At 41.6% G+C, this 17,651-nt stretch overlaps 1 protein-coding gene across 1 annotated transcript in view; it reads right to left on the minus strand.

Annotated features, from left to right (window-relative positions):
• The window catches only part of pde4a (phosphodiesterase 4A, cAMP-specific), a 70,575-nt gene extending 54,203 nt beyond the window's left edge, over positions 1 to 16,372 (minus strand). The window contains exon 1 of the mRNA XM_033971149.2: positions 15,353 to 16,372. Coding sequence (XP_033827040.1) covers positions 15,353 to 15,642 — 290 coding nt within the window. The 5' untranslated portion in view covers positions 15,643 to 16,372. The remainder of the gene's footprint in view (positions 1 to 15,352) is intronic.
• Between the last annotated feature and the right edge of the window lie 1,279 nt (positions 16,373 to 17,651).

The raw sequence follows: 17,651 nt of genomic DNA on the forward strand, positions 1-17,651 counted from the left end.
ATGGCTGGAAGGAAAACGACTCTGCTAGCTAGCTCATGATCCCAGCTGACAATAAGAGTGTGGGAAGACCCAATGGATTTATGATAGAGCTGAAAGAACATGCTTAATGCAGCTGTAAGCAAGAACAAGGCTATATCGGAAAGGAGAATCACAACAACATGAACCACACACAAAAGAACAAAAATGCTAACAGGAAACACAATGCAATCCATATCACTCATGTACTCAAGCTAGAAGATAAAGGATTCTAGATGAAATGCACACATCATAGACAATCATTTCATGGACAAAGGAGTGATGGTTGCTGTACTGGCGTCGTAGAACCCCGTTTCTACTATCCAGGAGTTAAACACCTCCACACAATAAGTCACTGACGCCAGGATGGGTGTAGACTGTCTTTATATGGCAGGTGTGAAACTGTAACAGCATAATACACAGTACATTAGCGACTTAACACGGGAAACAGCAAATAGCAACATGCTAATACACCAAATTCATGCCAGCAACGCAACATAAGTAGCATGTAAATTAGCCTGTGAATTGTTCTTTTTGTACCTTTTTAATTACTTAAACACATTTTATTATGAATATCTTTAACTTTTAGACTTGTATACTTACAGGAAATGCCTTCATGAACTACAGCGTGACTAACACATTCCAGCCGAACAAGACCTTTCTGTTACACTTATGTCTGTTACACACGCATTACCGCACGTGACCTGTAGGGACAACGTCCTGATTTTCTTAAAGGGCCAGCGCACTTGGCCAAACTAACACAGAAAATAGTCAAAATAGACAGGTCAGAACACTCCCCGCCTGGTATCTTAGGGATACCACAACTATGAACTTAAACATCACTAGATAATAAGAAAACCATCTCAGAAAGGGGTCTATAATAAGTTTTAACAGTCCCTTGGGAACTAACTCTAACTTCAGCCTTTCTTATGATACCATCTTCACTCGGAACTGTCTTTATGATCACACCCATTGGCCACTCGTTTCTTCTTGTTTGTTTATCCTTAAGGAGCACAACATCCCCTTGCTTGACGTCGATTTTCTTATGAAGCCACTTTTGACGAAGTTGAAGGCTATTGAGATACTCCTTGCGCCATCTGCTCCAGAAATTGTCCGCAAGGAACTGGACTCGCTTCCAGTGGCTTTTGAGCATATCTCTGGGGTTCACATTCTCACAGATGGAGGACATAACATGTGTTTTTTGCGTTAGCAACATAGCAGGTGAGAGAATGTGAGGATGCTCAGAGTCTGATGATACAGGTAACAATGGGCGTGCATTTATTATAGCCACGACTTCTGCAAGGAATGTGGTTAAGATTTCGTGGGTGAGTTGAACACGACCAGCTTGCAGCATCATGTTATCAAGAATCCGGCGTGCCAATCCAATCATTCGTTCCCATACTCCCCCCATATGAGAAGAATGGGGTGGGTTGAAGATCCAGGTACACTTCTGATCCAGCAAAAGTGTTGTATTTTGTCCTTTTCTGGTGTGTTTGCAATCATTTCCTTGTGGGCACCAATGAAGTTAGTGCCACAATCCGAGCGCAGTTGTTTTGCAGGACCTCGCAAGGCAAAGAAACGCCTCAGCGCATTAATAAAACTTGACGAGCTCATCTCCTCCACTACTTCAATGTGGACAGCTCTTGTGCATAAACATGTGAATAGTACTGCCCACCGCTTACTGTTGGCCTGTCCCCCTCTTGTTCGCCTTGTGGTTACCTCCCATGGGCCAAACATGTCCATACCCACGTAAGAAAACGGGGGCTCTATTTGAAGTCTGTCTACAGGGAAGTCGCTCATCAATTGCTCCTCAAATTTCCCTCTCAGTTTTTTACACGTCACACATTTGCTTATGACCTTTCCAATGCATCTCTTTGCTCCTACAATCCACAGGCCACTCTCTCGGACAGCACCCTCGGTAAAATGCCTGCCTTGATGATTAACTTTTTCATGGTGGTGGCGCACAAGGAGGGTAGTGATGTGGTGGCTGCCTGGTAAGATTATAGGGTTAGTTTCTTTCACACCCAGCCCAGAGCGGCTAATACGGCCACCGACTCTCAACAACTTGTCCTCTCCAATGAAGGGGTTGAGCTTTATGATTGAGCTGTTTCTAGGAAGGTTCTGCTTTTCTGTGATGCATTTTATTTCTTCTGTATATGTTTCAGACTGCACCTCTCTAATGATTAATGTCTCTGCTTGCTCTAACAGTTCAGGAGTGATGGCTGCTTTACAGATGTGCCATCCTGTGCAGTTCAGGTCAGTTTTAGTTTGAGAGAAGCATTGTGCAATGTGCATCAAGTTTGACATAGTCCTGTTTAATGAGCGCCATGTGGAGAAACGCTCCCAACGTCCTGAGCCCATAATGCCTTTTGAGATGTCAATGCAAAATGTCTTTACCTCTGGGTGTACCTCTGGGCGTACCTCTGCATCGTTGTCTGGGTCCAGCAGCTCAAATCCAGGTGGCACTGGCTGGATGTCTGAAGAGCGCTGAAGGAAGGCTGGACCTGTAAACCACATTGTGTTCTGCAACTCGGCAGCTGGAACAGATCGTGAACCGTGGTCAGCAGGGTTCTGATCCGTAGTAACAAAATGCCACTGCTCTGGAGTAGTTGACTCTCTAATACGACACACACGATTGTTTACATACACATAAAAGCGCCTGGACTGGTTGTGGATATAACCTAGAACCACCTTGCTATCAGTGTAGAAACTAGTTTTGTTTATGGGGTGGTCAATCTCTTCACTTATGACCTCTGCCATTTCGACTGCCATTACTGCGGCACAGAGTTCGAGCCTAGGAACTGTAAGCTCTGGCTGTGGAGCAAGACGTGCTTTACCTAGGACGAAACCAACCTCTGTTGTGCCATCATGAGCAGTGACCTTGAGGTATGAGACTGCACATATCGCCTTCATAGATGCGTCTGAAAAGATACAAAGTTCTACACATTTAGACTGACACAATGACATTTTAGTGTATGTGCGGGGAACATGGACTTCGCTGAGGCATTGAAGGGACAGTTTCCATTCTATCCACCGTCCTTTTAGGCCCTCTGGAAGAGGTGAGTCCCACTCTGTTGTCTGTAATGATAGTTCTCTGAGGAGCAGTCGTCCTTGAATAACGACTGGGGACAGAAACCCTAGCGGGTCAAACACACTGTTCACAATTGAAAGGACTCCCCTTCGGGTGTAAGGCCTTTCAGTGTGAGGAATGTAAAAAGTGAAATAGTCCTTCATTATATTCCACTTTACTCCGAGGCTGCGCTGATCTGGGAGGTCGTCTTTGAACAGGTCCAGATCCTGGAGGTCTTTGGCTCGGTCCTGAACTGGGAATGCGTCCATCACCTCAACTTCGTTTGATGCTATTTTGAGGAGGCGGAGGTTTGAGTTTGCCAGCATCTCTTGTGTGCGTTTCAGAAGGTCGATGGCGTCGTGCTTGGTGGGGACAGACTTTAAGGCGTCACGTTTGATGAAGTGGCGCACATCTTTGCCGTATTTGGCCTCTCCTTGCTGTGCTGCTCTCCTCAGCCCATATGTGGCTACAGCAGGTGAGGGGCTGTTGCCAAACACGTGTACACGCATCCTATAGTCAATAAGCTCTTTCTGTGGGTCGTTGTCCTTGTGCCAGACAAACCTGAGTACATCTCTGCAGTCCTCACGCACCAGGAAGCAATAGAACATCTGTTGGATGTCTGCGGTGACTGCGACTGCATGTTTCCTGAACCTGACAAGCACACCTAATAAACTATTGTTTAAATTAGGTCCTGAGAGCAGAGCAGCGTTGAGTGATGTACCTTCGAACTGCGCGCTGGAATCAAATACCACTCGTATCTGTGATGGCTTTTGTGGGTGGTATACTCCAAAATAGGGCAAGTACCAGTACTCTTTGCCTTCTTGTACTGGGGGTGCAAGCTCTGCATGCCTATTGTCTAACATTTTCTGCATAAAGTCTATCAGGTGAGCCTTCATTTCAGGGTTTTTGTTTAGAGTTCGTTCAAGTGACTTGAGGCGGCTAATCGCATACTGGCGATTGTTTGGCAGCAGTGCCCTTGGCTGACGAAATGGTAGCGGAGCTACCCAGCTTTGCGACTCGTCCTGGAAACACTCATTGTCCATTATTTTGAGGAACAGCAGATCTTCCATTGAAGGCGCAAGCTTGTTGTCATCTTTGGTCTGGCAGAACACATTATTTCCCATACTATCATTTTGTGTGTTGCCTTTAATGCTTGAGTCGCTGAGCCTTATTTGTCTGTTTGAGAGACTGGTGTGTGGCTTGACAGTGAAGTGATTTTCACATGGGGGAAAATGGGTGGGCCTCCCATTTGTCAGAATGTGAGTCTTAAGAGTGGTGACATGTGAAGGCTTATGAGTGCTGCCTAAGCATACATCTCCAACTATCACCCAGCCTAAGTCTAGTCTCTGTGCATATGGTGCGTCATGCGGGCCATTGATCTGACTGCGCACTTTATGGACTCTCAGAATGTCCCTTCCAAGCAATAGCAAAATGTCAGCACCATTGTCCAAAGGTGGTATTTTGTGTGCTATTCTCTCAAGGTGGCGATGTGCCTGAGCGGCAGATGGAGTAGGAATTTCCTCTCTTTTATTGGGAATCATGTTGCACTCGATCAACATGGGCAGGGGTATAACAAGAGAGCTGTCTATAGCCTCTATCACGTAACCATAGGCTCTTCTACCAGAAGTGAGGCCTATACCACTGCATGTCTGGAGGGTGTATGGCGCTGCATTACCATTGACTTTGAACATATCAAAAAACTCAGAGCGTGCCAGCGATACATTACTCTGGTCATCCAGCATGGCGTACATCCTCTGCCGCTTGCTGGAGTCATCGGCAGGGTAGACATTAACTAGACATATTTTTGAACATGACTTCCCAGAGAAACCCTCCCCACAGACCTCAGTGCAACTCGAAATGACTGCTGCCTCCTGTTCTTCTTGTCTCTCCCCGCCGTGCTCGGCTGGAGGTTGGGGGGATTTGGAGAAGCGAGGAGCATCTTGATGCATGGCTGTTGGGTGCTTATCACTGTCACATTCAGAACATTGAACGTTTGCTTCACAGTCACGAGCCACATGCTTGTTAGATGCACAGCACTTGAAGCAGATTTTGTGTTGCTTTAATATTGTCTTTCGTTCCTGTAATGTTTTCCCTCTGAAGCCTCTGCATTGTTGTAAGGCATGTGGTTTGTTATGCACAGGACATTGTTTATCTGGTCCTTCAGTGGGTGGTGCTGTGACATTAGTTTTGTGAACTGAAACAGTTCTGCGATTATTGTTGTTGCTCTCTCCATACCTGTCCTTTTTGACTCCTGAGGTGGATGGTGTCAGCAGATTGAAGCTCGGGTCATTACGTGCCTTTGCTTGTGTCTGTATGAACTGTAGAAAAAAGGTGAATGGAGGAAAGGTCACATGATATCGCTGCTTGTAGTGGGAGCCTTCCATCATCCACTTGTCCTGTAGCCCAAATGGCAGCTTGTCCACAATAGGAGCGATCCCCCTTGCAGTATCGAGATAAGAGAGTCCTTGCAGGTACCCTTCTTGTTTTGCCGAGTCAATCTCCTGTAGTAAATCACTGAGTTCTCTTAACTTTTGATTGTCTCTGGGCCCTATTTTAGGGAATTGATCCAGTTTGGCAAAAAGAGCGCCCTCTATGGCTTCTGGTGACCCATATATCTCCTCTAGTCTCTCCCAGATAAGCTCTAATGCTGCACCTGGTTTGTTTATATTTACAGCTTTTATGCGATGTGCATGTTTGGTGGACTGTGGACCAAGTGATTTTATCAGGAGGTCAATTTCTTCTGCTGGCCTAAGTTCAAGTGTCTCGATAGCACTGATGAAGGATGATTTCCAAGATAGATAGTTTTCGGGCATGTCATCAAATCTGGTGAGCTCTGATGTTAACAACTGACTCTTCACTAAATATTTGGCAAGCTCATTAGTGTCACTGGAATGGTTTGGCGTAGGAGAGTAATACCGAAAACGCCCAGCAGAGGGAGGCATATACCTAGGAGACTCATGGCCTTTGTATAGCTGATCGTTTACAGGGTGTGGCTGTTCTTTCTGTCTTTCAGGTGAACAATGTCTTTGATCCGGGGGTCTAGGTGACTTGTAGTCTTTTGCTGTGAGCAGCTCATTTTGTGATTTCTGTATCGCATTCATATTTTTTTCAATTTGAATGTCCTTTGAATGACCAGAATCACTGTGTGCCTGGTGCCTCTTTACATATTCTGCAGTTCGCTTGAAGGAACTTTCTGCCTGTTGTGGCAACATCAGGTGTTCATCACTTGTGTCCAAACCCGCAGCAGCAGACTCCAAAACTGCTGCTTCAGCGGCTGCAGCTTCAGCTTCACTTTCTTTTGCTAAAACATCAAGTTTTGCATCTAATTTAGCTTTTTCCACTTTAATTTCAACTTCTTTCTTAGCATATTCCGCTCTCTTTTGGGCAGCCTGTGCTTTGGCCCGTGCAGCAGCAGCTGCTAAAATAACACTTGCGGCAGAGGAGTGGCTTGATTTCTTTGACACTGAAGATCTGGCTTCATACTGGTCTCTTTCCATCTTTGTGCTCATGTGAAGTGCCTTTACGCTGTCTTGGTGGCACTGCGTCCGTCGTGCTAGCGTGGATGTAGCGTGTAACGGTGCAGCGGGTCAGGAGTTCGTTGTAGGGTGTTCCTTTTCACTGTACTGGCGTCGTAGAACCCCGTTTCTACTATCCAGGAGTTAAACACCTCCACACAATAAGTCACTGACGCCAGGATGGGTGTAGACTGTCTTTATATGGCAGGTGTGAAACTGTAACAGCATAATACACAGTACATTAGCGACTTAACACGGGAAACAGCAAATAGCAACATGCTAATACACCAAATTCATGCCAGCAACGCAACATAAGTAGCATGTAAATTAGCCTGTGAATTGTTCTTTTTGTACCTTTTTAATTACTTAAACACATTTTATTATGAATATCTTTAACTTTTAGACTTGTATACTTACAGGAAATGCCTTCATGAACTACAGCGTGACTAACACATTCCAGCCGAACAAGACCTTTCTGTTACACTTATGTCTGTTACACACGCATTACCGCACGTGACCTGTAGGGACAACGTCCTGATTTTCTTAAAGGGCCAGCGCACTTGGCCAAACTAACACAGAAAATAGTCAAAATAGACAGGTCAGAACAGTTGCGATTATAAAAATGCTTGAGTATCTCTACATCGACAGCATATAAAAGAGGAGGGATCTGTTGCGTGCTAAACTCAGATAGAGGGTGAAGACTGGCAATTTCCTGTAAAATCTGATGCTATAAAGAGATGCAGTGGTTTGAAAACTGTGGTGGGGAACTGACAAGATTTTGATTTGTTTGTTGAATATTAGAACTGGTTTTGACCTGTTTACGTCCTCATATAATATGTTATATAAAATATGAATAGGGTGGATACAGATTTTCATCCCCAAAATTAATACCAGCCCACTGTACCAAATTTGGGGGTAAATTAGGATTAAACCTGGATTAGACAGGACTAAACCAGGACTCGAACAGGACCAAACCAATATTAAACATAAAACAAAATAATAATAATAGTAAGATGTATAAACTATGATAAAAAAAATAAGAGCCATGCATAAAAAAGGTGACTGAAAAAATGACTTTGACTGAATGTAAAAACAAAATATACAGTCCATACTAACTGGTGTTGATTTGTTAGTTGTTAGCAATTTTGCTGTAGTTCCGGTTCACTCTTTTCCTAGTCCTGGCTTAATCTTAAAATCCTGGTTTACCCCTTACTTTAGCCTGGGTTTAATGCATTTCATTTCATAATATTCATAATAATATTTTCCCCAAGCCAGTTAAGTTAATTAAAGATAGTATTTAAAACTAAAATATTCCCTGAGGTGCTGTGTGTGTGACAGATTTGACAATTGCTGCTATAAAAGTAAAAATCACTGTGGGTTCTGATTTTTGTGGATAACAGGTGGATTCGTTGTGCAACTTTATTCTGTGACTTAATTTATTACAATTCACTGGGCCGACTGCCACAACCGCACTACTCATCATCAAGTCAAACAAACGACTAGTGTATTTCCACTTTAAGACAGCTCAGTGTGAAATTAATTACCGTGCAAGTTATGCCAAATGTTTTAATTCCATCATAAATGTTTGGGAGTCTTGTGAAAGTGCCAAAAGCAGAAAAGTGTAGATTCAGCCTTGCGTGAACAACCTGTTTGGTGTCATGACTAAAATATCTCCAAGGGATTTGAATGTAACGTTTATGGGTTCAGTGAGAGCCTACCAATCGCAAGCGGCATTCCAGTACCCGATCTGCCTCCAGATACTAATTAGCGCTGAAAAAACAACACCAAAACGAGCAATCTGTAGACAAAACAGATGGAGGTGCTACAAGAGTTAAAAGACTCACTTACAGCTGAATTCGTGTGGTGAGACACTCAGCACTGCGCAAGTATGCTTTCATTTATTGAATTATTTGTATTCTGGTGTTTATTAAAGGCACCAATGTGACTGACAACAAAATACAGCTGTTGCCGTAATTAAGTCGAGATGTAGCTCATTATGGGATTATTATGGTAGCGGGCCAGTCAGATAAGCACAAAGGGAGATTACAAATGATCCTCGGGCTATCACTTTGCAAAAACAGGTGTAAAGGGAAATGAAGGTGAGATGACTAATGTGCATTTTTCACTTGCTTTCAGTTGCATTTTACAAAAAAGTCACTATTATTTTTTGAGGAACCCAAACTATTGCACAACTTTTAGCCTCCTGTGTGGCGTATACCATAAAAAATAATCTACGATTGGTGGGTTTCAGATGACATCACAACATTTTATTGACCAATCATATTTAACACAGATGTGGGCAGATAAAATCATTGTGTTGAAATGCACATTTTTGCCGTAATATTGCAAGCTCATGGATCTAATCACTAATAGAAATAACCAGGCCAACATTTGTGAATTTACATTTTCAATATTTTATGACAAAATACAATACAAAATACAAAAATCTGTCATACTCCCAGTCGGAGGCAAGAGCAAGAGATTTCCCTATTGATAACATCGTACTTTCCAAAAGATCCAAATGTTAAATTCACAAATGTTGAATCTGATCATTTCAATAAGTGACTACACCCAGGAATTTACTACATCAGAACAAAAATCTGCACGCATCAATATTGAGTTTAGCTGTTCCACATCTGTATTAAATGTTATAGGCCAATAGAAGTTTGTGATGCGTAATATGACTTTTCAGAATGAGGTCAATATAATTTGTCAATACATTATGTCTAAATTGTTCAGTCATGACACATTGTAATCTGAATGCTTTTAATTTTGATAAAACTAATTATTCCATTACAAAATTATAAAATTAAAGTCTATTGTCAGTGAATAAGCATTTGAGTAATCTAGATAAAAGAAAAAGAAACATGACCTCTGAACTTTACCTGAACTTTACCTGAACTTTCATCATAAGCCTCGATGAAAACAAATATTCAGAGTTTCATAATGAACCATACAGTACACACAATAATGTTTATGTTACCATACATTGTTACTGTAAGCTTTTGGGGGTAAAAATAATGTTATCTATTCTAAAAATTCACTAAACAAGTTACCATAGCAACAGAATAACTGGAAGAAGATAAGCGCAAGTCCTCATCAAATTCCAGTCTTTAGGTTTTTGAAAGTTCCCAGAGTGCATTTGGGCATGGGACCTGATGACTGATACGCTCGTATTAGCATCCCTCTGCAACAAAAGGGAAGACACGATGAAGGAACAAAAGACGCTGGGGGCGGCAAGACAAGCAGATTCTTGGCACAGTTTGGGCGAGGCGGGCATCGCCAGTGTGCTACTAAAACTGCCATTTTGACGGGAACATCAGAAGGTAAAATAGACAAATGATAACACATGCAAATGACAGATTGTAAATGTTTCAGCCGCTCGAGTTCAAATGGTTGTAATTTAGAGTCAGTTTTATGCTTGTTTTAGCTCAGCAGTTTTACCAACAACAAGACATATTTTTCCTGGATAAGAACTGGTGTAGACTGAGGTACTCTTGACTCTTTGACATATCTGCATTTGACCCATCCCTCAATGCTGTTGCAACTGCACTGTAGCTCCTGGGAACACATTTCTAAATCTTGAGTTAGACTTGGTCAGACCGAGCTAGAGGTTTTTGCCAACTGGTCATGCTTGATTGATAAGGAAAATCCACCCAGACATGAGCAGAACATGCAATTTCCACATAGAAAAGCCCATAGGGATTAAACCTGGGAATTTCTTACTGTGAGGTGAGAATTCCAAAGTCACTCAGTATTGCCTTGTCTAAACCTGGATGAGGCTTGTTTATCTTTATTAGACATTAAGACCAGTTTTAGTCATGGTATTTGTTGGAGCTGGTTTTAAACAGACTTATCAGACCCTGGATTTTATGATAAAGATGATTACCACAATAATATAAATTTATTAACTAACATCCATTATTCATTAACAACTGTTTTATTGCGCTATGTATTAGTTACATCTTACGTGTTTAACTGTGTTGTACATTTGGTTACTATGCCGACAAGTTGATGTGAAGGTTTTATTTGTCAGTTACTGGTCTGTTTTTGGAGATTAGCTTTAGTGAGTTGAGACTGCTGTTGTTTTGCTCTTGCTTTGGCGTGGGTTACGGCCTACAGTAGCCCTTGTGTTCAGAAAATAAACAACCAGAAGAAATTTGGCATGTTTCCGTACACCAGAACACTAGAGTATAAGAGTTTTTTTTGTGATATGCAACATAACGCACTTCAAAGTGTGTTATTATGACAGGTTTACCTAAGATTACTTAGTTTAACCTTTGCTTATTTCATATCTCGTCCATGTTTAGTTGTCAACACCTTCATCTCAGTAGGGAACCTGTGCTTATGGAGAATCCTGGTTCTTTTTACTGTAGCAGCTCCTCATTGTGATTGATGTGTTGGGCTCTCAGAACGACTCTCAGAACGTCTTGGCAGTGATTGAGCGTGTGACTTCTCTTCTGTCTGAGCAAGGGTCACACACGAGGTCAAACTGCACCAGTCCAATCAAACGCCAATTACTCTTACTTCTTCTCTACAACAAAAGCTATCCCAGATTCCTTTAGTTTGTTTTTTTTCTAACTTTTTCATCCATCAGCATGTAGCTCAGACAATTGATTCATAATTGTTTGTAAGGATTACGCAGTTTCTTCAATTTGAAATCAATACATTTAACTTAGGTCCGGTATGCAGCGATATAAGAAGTACCGGTACTTACTTATGTAAATATGTCTATGAAAATGAATTAAAGTGTGTTAATAGTTTATTTGTGCGTGTATGTGTAAGTGTTGGACTATCGATAAACAATACCATTTAACAAAACCCAACCCTCGTAGCAACAAAACAAGTACAATTTCATATTGATTTGTGTTTAAAGTTCACAACACTGAATTAGATGCCTAAAGGTGGTGAAGAAAATTGTTAGTCTGAAGTGAACCGATGTGCTAAGAGAATGAAATAAGAATACTGAACTGAGACGTCTTTCACATAAAGTAGAGCAGACTTATTATGCAAAATTGACTTTTCTGTTTCCCCTCACTATTTACTCCCCCAAAGTTGTGTTTGGAGTGATGCGTGCATGTTTGAGCAACCTTTAATCACTTATTTTCAAGACACCATTTTGCCGATTAACCCCCGTTTTTACTGCCCACTGCTTACATTCTCCAATTTTAGTTTCTTAATCTGTGATATGAAAAAAAACCCCAAAAAAACAGCTACTCGCCAGTGTGATGTGCTGCTATCCATCGTTAGTTTTCCAATACAGACATCAGTGGACTTGTTTCTTTCGTTTTCGTTTTAGATGTACATTGCGATTTAAAATAAGGATCCACTGGTGTCATCGATTATAACTATATAGCAAACACAAGCACAATAGCTCTTTTTAAAGATCAAATATATTCATTTTATGCTATATGCAACCCAACTAGTTTTATTGATCATGACTTTGATTGGCATTACTTAGAATACTTTTTGAACACAACTACTTTTTCTTTTCATGGAGCAAACAGCACAGATGGTAATGAGGCCTATTCTACGGCCTGAAGCTGTGAACTTATCAAAAAGTCCAATATTTTTCCAGACACATTCATTGGGCTGTGTGAAACCTAACCGGAGGCTCAGACTGGCTCTGGGCTTCACTCTAAATATTCAGTTATACTCTAGCGGAAGTTGCGAGCGCGTCAGTTGTGTCAAGACAATCTCTTTTGGTCAACACTAGTAGCCTTGAGCATTGCATAGACTTCATAAAGATAACGTATATACAGTTCTGAGCAAGCAATGTCAAATTTATAGCCAGTTTAATAAGTGTATATCCACAGAATGACCATCCCTCCGGCCTCCCACTGATATGAAAAATGATAATAAAAAACAAGGCTATTGCAGTCTGAACGGGCTATAGGTCAGACAATAACCCACTCACTCAACACAACCAACACTGCCAACAACAAGCTTCCTTTTTTTAGCAGCATAGCATCCACAAGCGCAGCTGATGCTAACTTTGTGCATCCTCAGAGCTCGACAGAATCAAATTATCTATCTATCTTTCTCTCTCCCTCCCTCATTCTCTCCATGTCCTCTTGGGTTTGCCGCCCACAGAAAGGAAAAGGCCAGGCGAGTATCTCCAAGTGCACTAAAACATTGGAGTGTCCACACACCAAGCATGTTACAAATCGGTGCTGCTTCTTCCAGTCCTCTGCACTTGGACCCGTTCCCAGGGGCTTGTGCAGAAAGCAGGCTGTGGCATTGTGGGTAAAAAAATAAATAAAAGTAAGAAAATAGATGATGGCTGCAGATAAAGGACAGAGCCGTAACCAGCACTAGAGACACAGCAGACATTCTGGGATGTATTATCTCTTGATTAATCACTTGTGTTAATGTGGAAGAAAACATGGAGTACTTGACCCTTCGCAAATAAATGAGTGGTGGAGTCGAGAGCTGGGAGGAGTTAAGGTCACGCTTAAGTGAGCTTGTCTACGTGAAGTATTGGCTGTTGACTTGGAAACAAGAAATAAATCGGTACTTTCAGTTTCAGTATCTTTGGTAAAGTTGTCTTTTATATGTTTGAAGTCTATGGTCACAATGCGTTGTGTTTTGAATCTTACCCCAGAATAGACTATTCAATTTCTACGGTAAATAACTACAGTCAAGGTTTACTACATAGGGGGTATTTGGCTGCTGCTGTGTTGTCAAAATGTGCACTTACTTTTTGAATTCCTTCCAAACACAGCCTGTATTTTGTTTGGTAAAATCTCAAATTTGCTGTCTTCTGGATACAAGCCTAGGCATGTTTGCTCATGATTGATGTTTATTTTAACTGTTGGTTTGTCTGTTAGCATAGTATCTCAAGTAAATCTGAATCCCTTTTTATTGTGGAGATGTTTTAAATGTATTTTCCATTATCAAAGGGCCAATGATACAAACTCCAGAGACAGGATGCTGACAGAGGAGGAGACCCCTGACCACCACATGGTTTGGACCAGTGGGTTTGAGGTTCAATTCCCACTCTTGTCCATTGCTTGTGGATATTAGGGACAAAAACATGAACTCACAAGAGGCTGATAATAAATTAAATGAATTATGTTTTGTCAATTTGTATCTTGTTAGCTGTTTGCACATATCCCAAAAATAGGTCCAGGTCTGGGCACTATATCGTAACCACTGAGAGATAAGACTTGTGTCTTTGTGGCAGTCTTTGCTTTCTTTCAGTGGTTATAGTTTTTTAAAGATGGGTAATGGCACACTGCAAGATTACCCTGGGGGAGGAGGGAGGACCAAAGCTATTATTCTTCTACTGTCTTAGCTTCAGCCTCAGTCAAGTGAATTAGTGCAGAGGATTATGTGAGAATGAGAGCCACATAGTTGTACTTAAGCGTTTATATGAAACACCTGGGGATAGCAGGTCATAGAGAGGCTAAAGAAGAAAGAGAGATGTATTGGGAAGAGTACCATTACCTTTTACTGCTTTGTAAATTGTAACCCTATCTCCATTGTTGATGAAAGCAAATAGCATGCTGTATCTTGTTAAGAGGATAAATGGCGCCATTGTTATACAAGGACAACGTAATCTTATCAAAACGGTATCGTTCCATGACTCAGTTAATCAAATACTTTTAATCTACGTGATTAACCATGTTTGCGTAATATATGATTTATGTGAACTCTATATTGTGTTTGTCCCATTGCTCTATGTGCTCGGTTTTTCCCCTTTGTCAGATTTGATGAGATGGCTGCCCTGCTGGGTCAGTTAGATCCTGTCTAAACACATTTATATGACAGTGCTGACACTTGTCCAAAAGGAGTGAGGGGAATAAATCTTTGTTACGTCGAGTGGCACATCAGAATAACCATAGGGACTAAAAGAGCAGTCAGATGAATCTCTCTGTGGGTTTTGTCTTTATATTTGAGTGCAGCGTATCAAGAAACATAAAAACCAGCATGCCTACAATAACATTTTTACAGTCTGGGCACGTTCTAGGTATTGAAGTTTTAACATAAATTGTCAGTTGAAATAAAAATTGAACTATACAATAAATAAAAATGGCCTATACATCCATCATCATTGTGTAAATCATCTGTCAACTCAGTACATAAAAAGAAAGAGCATAGTCCAACTGAGTGATTTTGCTGTGTTTTGTGCTTTAATACTTGAATACAACTTACTTCGTGCTCATGGTGAGATTTTATGACTGTGCTTCTCTTTCTTGCCATGTTACAAAGACATTTCACAGATAACAGATCAAATTCAGATGGTCTTGAGGGAAAAAAAAAATCTTACATAGAGGCCATAGTTCAAATGGAGGCGCATCAAACTGTAGCGCTTGTTCTAATGGCACAGATGTCCCTTTCCAAACATACAGATAAAGGTCTAGAGTCAAGTGCACGCATCAGCTCACACGCCAGACCTTTGGTACCATTAGAAAACTATTGTTTCTCACCATGTGATAAAGGAAAGCCTGGTTATAATGGAAGTGACAGTTTACGGGCTTGTGTGAGTGGGTGGAATGGTGTGCGCCTCATCTGACATAGTCTATCCAAAGACGCATAACGCATGAGGCAACCAAAAAAAAAAAAAAAAAAAAAAAAAAAACCCACGCTCCCACCTCCTGGTACAAAAGCGGTTTTCCCACCTCCCGGTATAAAGGCGGTTAACCCTTTAGGGCCATTGCGTTGTTACGCATTCATTTAAATGTACCTCGCCTCTATTTTACGCACCCATATTGTGGACTGTGTGGGGCTCTTGTCGGGATGTTCTTACCGTTTGTGCCCGACACAGTTTCCGATGGATGTGTTCGTGGTGCCATGGAAAGATGATGGCCAGGACATGCGGGACTTCTTCAGACCGGGTCTGTCGCTCGTATCCACGGCGTCCGAGCGCTCCATGTGCCGGTGCCGGTCCGTGTCGGAGTAGCCGCGGTGCTTGATTTTGATGGGTGTGCGCGGCTGCCTCCACAGATGCTGCGGAGGCTTGAGAGTCGCCTGTCCTTCCCTGGGAACCGTGAGCGCCAGGGAAAGGCTCTTTTTCGAGCATGGTGGTGGTTCCATCATAGTGCAATAAAAGCAACGACAATCTTTTTGTTTCTCCCAACTTTTTACAACAATTGTATGGCTATATGTCCTCAACCAAAGCACAGCGTCTCATGTCTCTTTGATTTCTGAGTGAACAAATCAAAGTGACCGAATCCTCGTTTGAGTTTTGAAGAGCATCAGACTGTGTCACAGTGTTTGTCCGTCATGTCATCCATAAAGCTCCTCGTTGTTTATTCATCAGTTTGAATACTCCCTAGTCCTGGAGGCACCAGTCCTGCTTCCCCTGAAGTTTGTAATCTCGTTGGCCATTGCGCACGACCGGTCTCTCTAATTATTGCTTTTTATCAGTCACTTATTGTTGAGACACAGGCATCGGATCCTACCTTTCCTCTTCTTCCCTTCTGTGTGAATATTATTGCTTGTAATATGTCTCTCAGTCGCTGTGAAAATCCCAACCAATTTACATAAAAGTCCTCAATCTGTCAGGGTTCGTAGATGTATGGCATCCCCACACTTCGCACATCTCCCCAGTATTTCCTTCATGGAGATGTGATTATTTTAGTCCAAAGGTGAAATGTGGTCCAATATTCATCCCTCCTCAGCACATTAAATCATCACTCAGGGTGAAAAGTGGCCAAATATCCACTCGCTGTTTCTTTTGGTTTGGTCAGGATGCATCGCCTGGAGAGGGAGCGCGCTGGCAATTGCAGATGTTTCGTGCCATTATCTGTTCATCCTCGCGTTTGGAGTTGGAGTCCGTCTCCAGCGCTTCTCCCTCTGTTTCTCTCTCTCCTCTCGTTCAGCTCAAGTTGAGTCTACTCTGTGGTTGGACGCTTGTTCTCCTCACTGATTTGTCAGCACCGGAGGCTCCTTTTGAACTATCCCGTGCGCATGAGTTCATTGCGCATTTTTCCCAACACTAACAAACAATATTAGACTATAGACTGTCAAACGATGATGGTCCTGACGAAAATGTAGCCTATCCCATAGTGTATGTCGTTTCTGGTTGTATGTGTTTAGAAAGCGTGCAGTGCCACGAGTTATGCTTAAGCCTGAACTGTGACACAACTGGGACATCCAAGAATTGATAAGATGAAACTCGTAGATTAATGCCATAGGAATCTGACAGTCCAATACAGATATGGACACGCTGAATATATTTGACAAGGCACATGACAGTGAGCTGACCACTGCCACACTGACTCTGGGCTTATAGTTTACTGCTTTCAATTTGTGCCAAAATATAAATCTGAATGAAACACATAGCCAATATTTAGATTAATGTGTACAAGCAAAATGACTGTAACTCATAGTTTTGTATTGTAATGTTGTGTAAATAAATATACTTGTGACTATAAAATAGTGATTAATAGTGATTATAAATTCCTGAAATGAAGGTTAGGGAATTTAGGGCAATTTAATATTTTAGCAACGACAGTTTAACAGCAGTAGAGGACTATGTTTTAATTACACTTGCACAGAAAGCAATTAATTAGTTGGAGAGTGGCTGCTAATGACGTGCTGAAAATGTCATGTAAACAACGACTGGCAAAGTTTTCAGTTTATGAATCTTCTATTGATATTTCATTATTTCAAAGGTCAACTGGGCTAAAAGTATTGAGCTGGACTAATGCATTGGTGCTGGAGTGTTTTGCATTTTGTTAATGGAAGTGTGCGTTTAATGTTGCCACTGCTGTAGTTTATAACCAAAGTGTCAGGGTTTCATTAATCCTTTATGAAGCTGCTGAAAAGTGATGTTGCATCAATCAGACAACACTGCGGTGACCATTAACTCAGTTTTAATACATTCTTCTGCAGGATTTAAGACTTGATATTCTAGGAACATCTTTAGAGTTGTGGCTTATTCAAAGACCAGTGTTATTCTTATTATGTCTGTGTGCATCTTATTGTAAGAGCAGCAAATCAGCTTAAAGCATTGAGTTAATATGCCGCTACAATTTATCCATGTTTTGTTGGCTGTCTTTTTAAAAATAAGAAACCTTTCCATTGCTATTTGGTGAGATAAA

Source organism: Periophthalmus magnuspinnatus, chromosome 8 (genome assembly GCF_009829125.3).
Source record: "Periophthalmus magnuspinnatus isolate fPerMag1 chromosome 8, fPerMag1.2.pri, whole genome shotgun sequence".
Classification (NCBI taxonomy): domain Eukaryota; kingdom Metazoa; phylum Chordata; class Actinopteri; order Gobiiformes; family Gobiidae; genus Periophthalmus; species Periophthalmus magnuspinnatus.